Here is a 6,531-nt window from a genome sequence, read left to right on the forward strand (position 1 = left end):
TTTGGATTTCTACAACTTGTAATCCTATAAATAAGACCTAAGAGCCATGAAATAAGATAGATAGTTTTCCCCTTTTTATGAGTTTATCTCTTTGTTCTTTATTTAGAACACCTCTTAGTTTTTTGGTGAGGTTATCTCCAAGTTTCGATCCTTCTTTTGTTGGACCGGTGTGTCAGATCCGGCAACGATCGAAGTCTGGTAGTATCAAGAGGTCTTTCCGCAGCCTTTTGTGTCACCATTCATCCCATCCAGTCCTCCTTTGGAGTTCATATCAATTCCTTATCAATCCGGTCGAGTGTTCGTTCCTTAGGGTTCTTCACTTATCGTGTGAATCCTTTTCGGAGTTGTTACAAAACTCGATTTAGGTTTTCCCACTTTTTTTTCTTTCGAATTTTATCTCTCTTTTTCAAAAAGGACATTTTCCGGGAAGTTTTCTGACATTGATTTTGTCGTGACCGATTTTGACCCCAACACAAGTTGGAACACGCTCCAAGCTTTCTTGAAAACTAAAGACCATAAAGGGAACAGGCTCCCTTGGGACTCAAACAAGACTAAACACTTAGGGTTTAAAAACATAAAAACATGACATGAAAACTTAGAAATAGAAATAACATAAGATAGATATGTGGTTTATCCGAGATCATCATCCAGGTGATAGGAGAAGCAACTTGTGGCCTCATTAAAAACCTTGATTGGAAAACCCAGTGAGACAGAACCATCAAGGGAAAAAGAATATACACAAGCTACTCGCCTAGATGATGATCAGCTTGAAGGTGGAGTAGCTTGAATGGTGATGAGTGTGTCTTGGCTGATCAAGCCTCGTCCAAGACCTTCTTCTTGCTTCGAAGCTGTCTTAAGCAAACCTCCAATAGCTTCATTGAGTTTCTTGGTTCTGGACCGAGTCATAGGACCATTAGGAATGGTTAAGACATCCTCATCAGTCGGCTTGCCCATGATCTCATTATCCTCATCAACTAGCTGGTCCAAGATCACATCATCCGGCATAAACCATGAATCCTTGTAACCACTTGGGGATAGAGTAAAACCGGTTGCCTATCAACCGCCTAGTCCTATTGGTCCATCCCTTGGCCGATCAAACCATATGCGCGTCCGTTCCAAAGGCCCTATTACCATCCCCAAACCATTATATCTGATCGCACATACAAAAGGAAGAAGAAGAATATAATCAAATACAAAGAGAGAGTAGGATATAAACGTTCGCCCATGGCCTTAGACTCGATTGGACCAACCGAAGATCCTAGCCGATGGATCGCCTGCTTACTCCACTGACCTTGGATGTGTGCTCTGGTGGGTTGGAGTCCTTCTCTAAACCTTTCTCCTTGCCTTTTGTATCCATCTCTAATCGTTCCTTATTATCTGAAACGATCTCTCTCGCCAGGAAAGATTCACCACCACAACCGGCCTTGTCTTGATCGATATCTCTCTCTATCTCTCTCTCTCTCTCTCTCTCTCTCTTTATTTCTCTCTTCTCTCGGTCTTTGCCTTTTGTTTCTTTAGAAACTGATGAATGGAATCGACCAGAAGGTCCTCTATTTATAGATAATTGGGTCGGACAACTGCCATGGGCGAACAGGTGCGACTTGTTGGTCCAATAGGTATAACCTGTTCCATAGTCCCATTTCGCCATAACTGCTTCCTAACGGGCTGGACCTGGGCCTAGACCCGTTACCAAAGCATGTGGTTGGTCACATAGACCCCTCGGCCCATTAAAACCTTGGGTCGACCACCTGGCCCGACCCCGGTCCGGACCCGGACTAACGGTCCAAGACTCAAACACTCAGTCCATCTGAGCTGAAATGACTCCCAGCTAATCCACCTGAGTTAGCTAGTTCATCCAGCTAGTTGAGTTGAATCACTTTACCCGAACTCCGACCGAGCTTCGTCTAGGCGGTCGAGCTTCGTGTTTGTATTGCCCAGCTACCGTTAAACTCTTCCAGCTCTCTTATCTTTGTTTCTATTTTTATTTGGCTAAGTCTCATCCTTCTGATGCACGTAACCTTCTATTTAGGCCATGGTACGCTTGCCTTCAGGTCATACAACCGGCTGTCACGTTTCCTCGAACCATGGTCCATTCCGACTATCCTAAATAGTATCTGGGACATGACAGTTCTATGCTCCAAAAATTAACTTGGAAAGAAGACTAAGAATCAAATTAAAATGAAACTTAAAAGAGAACCATGCTGGTGGTTTAAAACAGTACCACAGAGGATGAGTCTTCAACAGCAAAAACCACACAAATCACATCTATAACATAAAAATTCATGTTAAACAGAACGCAAAATCTTTTCCTTTTCTGAAGAAAGAATGCAAAGTCTATAACAAAACAAATCATGTTAAATGGAATAAAAACTCCTCGATATATTTTAAAATACGTTTAATCAAAATTCTTACTAATTAATAAAGCGCTATCTGAGTTTTAATTATCTTATTCCTATCAAAAGTGTCCTATATGCCGAACCGTCTATTGATCCGAATGTTAGGAAAAAAGCTACACCGTGGAATTCTTTTCTGTGAAATTGTTCATCATAATTATATGTGTTGCAGATATTAATCATCGTATGTAATAAAATAAATATGATATATTGATATAATCGATGATTTGTGTTTAAAAAAACAAGAAAGCCCACAGGTTCTCGTATATGCATGATTAACCCCGATTTCTTAGCTGGAGTTCTTAACTCATGATTTGACTTTTTTTTTTTACATTTTTTGGCTAAAAGACGGTTATTATATCTCCTATTTAAGAGACGGTTTTTAGCTTTCCTTAGTTAAAATCTAAGAAAAACTAAGAATTGTCTCTTAACCGAAGCTAAGAATCTTAATTAAGAGACTGGGGTTAATCATGGTCTTAAGAGCATGATTAACCCGGTTTTTTAATCTGAGGTTCTTAACTCATGATTTGACATTTTTTGAGTTTTTTTTTAACACTTTTCGGCTAAAAACTGGTTCTTATATCTTTTATTTAAGAGACGGTTCTTAGCTTTTTTTGGTTAAAAGAGAAGATACGAGATTAAAACCCCACCCTAAGAACCCGAATTAATCATGGTCTAATCCTACACAATCTAGAAACAACACTGTAACGTTAGTTCAATTAGTCAAGCCGCCCCTACCAGTCCATCATTTTATATTTATAAAAATATAAAAGCAAATTAACATTCATTGTATAGATAACTTCAAACAGGCAAATACTAATCAAACAAACAAACCAATACATTAACTTTGCCTCTATAAAATCCCTAAAATCTATGCTAAATATCAACAAAAAGATCACACATACACAGACCACAAGTAGTAATAAAACCAATATAAAAATGACAAACATCTCACTCTCTACATTCATATTCTCCATTCTTTTACTCATCTCCACCGCGACCGCCGCAACATTCGAGATCATTAACCAATGCGGTTACACCGTATGGGCTGCCGCAAGTCCTGGAGGGGGCAGGCGTCTAAACTCAGGCCAGTCGTGGACATTAAATGTTCCGGCTGGAACGTCTATGGCACGGATCTGGGGTCGGACCAATTGTAACTTTGACTCCTCGGGGCGTGGCCGATGTGAAACAGGTGACTGTACTGGTGGACTTCAATGTACCGGTTGGGGGCAGCCACCAAATACGTTGGCTGAGTATGCTTTGAACCAGTTCAACAACTTAGACTTCTACGACATTTCACTTGTCGATGGATTTAACATTCCTATGGAGTTTAGGTAAGAATATCATCTCACGATAATCTTTTCATAAATTTGAAATATTCAGGAAACTTTTCGGATCATAAACGTGAAATCGGCGGTGTTCAAAACCTCAATAAGAGAGTAATAAAAAAGTTGTGCGGTAAAAAAAGATCGGTTCAGTTTTAATTTTCGTTGAAACATTCTAACGATTGAATATGAAAATGGGAAGAGAATGAAACAACCTTTTGCTTTTGTATACAAGTATAAAACAATCATAAAAGTTTGAAAAAGTAAAGAAAAAAATAAATACTGCGTGCAATGGAAAAAATCTTGCTTGCTAATTAAATCTTGTAGGCACTATGGAAGCATGCAGAAAATCGCTTAGCAAAAGAAAAATCTGAACCGTTCTTATATATTGATAACATTAAAATCGGTGAACCCTATGACTTCGGAACCGCCATTAAGTTTGCATCCTATAATTTGCAAAAAATTATTTTTCTGTGAATCGAATCGTAGACCTAGGGTAAAAACTATTAAATCTTGACCAATAGACGACCGTACTTTCACTCTTCTTTCTATAGATATGAAAAGATAAATTACTTTTTCAAAAAAAAAAGAAGAATCGATGACTCTTTGCTGGTGGAGAAAAAAAACGGTTACAATTGAAACTCTATTGTATAAAAACGTTTTGAGTCGATAATGTATTTTTTTTGTTGGTGCCATATTGTATCTTCAGCGCAACCAGCTCAAATTGCAAGCGGATACTATGCACCGCAGACATAAACGGACAGTGTCCTAACGTGTTAAGAGCGCCTGGCGGTTGCAACAACCCGTGCACGGTTTTTAAGACGAACGAGTACTGTTGTACAAACGGGCAGGGATCATGTAGCCCCACAGGCTACTCAAAGTTCTTCAAAGATAGATGCCCCGACGCCTACAGCTATCCACAAGACGACCCGACCAGCACTTTTACTTGCAGTAACACTAACTACAGGGTCGTGTTTTGTCCAAGGGCTAGGCTCGGTGCTACTGGGACGGACCAGCTCCCCATCCAGATGGTCACTGAGGAGAATTAATAAAAAGACGAGTCTCCATTGTATGTATGTGTGCATGAGTGTGTACGCGTGACTATCACGCTTAATGAATAATTATGAAGGCAATAATAATCACGTTCATCCTTTTCTCGTACTATCTCCAATGTATACATATATTTTTATCTCTAAAATAAAGTAACTCTAAAATAAAGGTTTATTTTTTGGGCTTTTTGCAAGATTACACGGATCTGGGGTCGGACCAATTGTAACTTTGACTCCTCGGGGCGTGGCCGATGTGAAACAGGTGACTGTACTGGTGGACTTCAATGTACCGGTTGGGGGCAGCCACCAAATACGTTGGCTGAGTATGCTTTGAACCAGTTCAACAACTTAGACTTCTACGACATTTCACTTGTCGATGGATTTAACATTCCTATGGAGTTTAGGTAAGAATATCATCTCACGATAATCTTTTCATAAATTTGAAATATTCAGGAAACTTTTCGGATCATAAACGTGAAATCGGCGGTGTTCAAAACCTCAATAAGAGAGTAATAAAAAAGTTGTGCGGTAAAAAAAGATCGGTTCAGTTTTAATTTTCGTTGAAACATTCTAACGATTGAATATGAAAATGGGAAGAGAATGAAACAACCTTTTGCTTTTGTATACAAGTATAAAACAATCATAAAAGTTTGAAAAAGTAAAGAAAAAAATAAATACTGCGTGCAATGGAAAAAATCTTGCTTGCTAATTAAATCTTGTAGGCACTATGGAAGCATGCAGAAAATCGCTTAGCAAAAGAAAAATCTGAACCGTTCTTATATATTGATAACATTAAAATCGGTGAACCCTATGACTTCGGAACCGCCATTAAGTTTGCATCCTATAATTTGCAAAAAATTATTTTTCTGTGAATCGAATCGTAGACCTAGGGTAAAAACTATTAAATCTTGACCAATAGACGACCGTACTTTCACTCTTCTTTCTATAGATATGAAAAGATAAATTACTTTTTCAAAAAAAAAAGAAGAATCGATGACTCTTTGCTGGTGGAGAAAAAAAACGGTTACAATTGAAACTCTATTGTATAAAAACGTTTTGAGTCGATAATGTATTTTTTTTGTTGGTGCCATATTGTATCTTCAGCGCAACCAGCTCAAATTGCAAGCGGATACTATGCACCGCAGACATAAACGGACAGTGTCCTAACGTGTTAAGAGCGCCTGGCGGTTGCAACAACCCGTGCACGGTTTTTAAGACGAACGAGTACTGTTGTACAAACGGGCAGGGATCATGTAGCCCCACAGGCTACTCAAAGTTCTTCAAAGATAGATGCCCCGACGCCTACAGCTATCCACAAGACGACCCGACCAGCACTTTTACTTGCAGTAACACTAACTACAGGGTCGTGTTTTGTCCAAGGGCTAGGCTCGGTGCTACTGGGACGGACCAGCTCCCCATCCAGATGGTCACTGAGGAGAATTAATAAAAAGACGAGTCTCCATTGTATGTATGTGTGCATGAGTGTGTACGCGTGACTATCACGCTTAATGAATAATTATGAAGGCAATAATAATCACGTTCATCCTTTTCTCGTACTATCTCCAATGTATACATATATTTTTATCTCTAAAATAAAGTAACTCTAAAATAAAGGTTTATTTTTTGGGCTTTTTGCAAGATTAACTCAAAACTCAAAGTCAAACCTAAAACTAACTCATGCTTTTCTTTGATTTTTTTTTTATCCTATTCACCCAACAAGTTCATGATATTCACGAAAATGCCATCAAATTTTTTTTTTTTTTT

The 6,531-nt window shown here is 38.7% G+C and overlaps 1 protein-coding gene across 2 annotated transcripts; it reads left to right on the forward strand.

Annotated features, from left to right (window-relative positions):
• The first annotated feature begins 3,210 nt into the window (after window positions 1-3,210).
• On the forward strand, window positions 3,211-6,351 carry LOC106323091 (osmotin-like protein OSM34). 2 transcript variants are annotated; one of them, XM_013761265.1, is made up of 3 exons: window positions 3,211-3,534; window positions 4,979-5,171; window positions 5,872-6,351. In XM_013761265.1, the coding sequence occupies exons 1-3, from the start codon at window positions 3,267-3,269 to the stop codon at window positions 6,209-6,211; spliced, it is 801 nt and encodes a 266-aa protein (XP_013616719.1). In that variant the 5' UTR covers window positions 3,211-3,266; the 3' UTR covers window positions 6,212-6,351. The 2 variants fall into 2 exon arrangements, with proteins under 2 accessions (XP_013616719.1, XP_013616720.1); XM_013761266.1 differs by lacking the exons at window positions 4,979-5,171; window positions 5,872-6,351 and adding an exon at window positions 4,428-4,907 and having other exon boundaries at window positions 3,211-3,727.
• Window positions 6,352-6,531: the final 180 nt, after the last annotated feature.

Source organism: Brassica oleracea, chromosome C2, assembly GCF_000695525.1.
Source record: "Brassica oleracea var. oleracea cultivar TO1000 chromosome C2, BOL, whole genome shotgun sequence".
NCBI lineage: Eukaryota > Viridiplantae > Streptophyta > Magnoliopsida > Brassicales > Brassicaceae > Brassica > Brassica oleracea.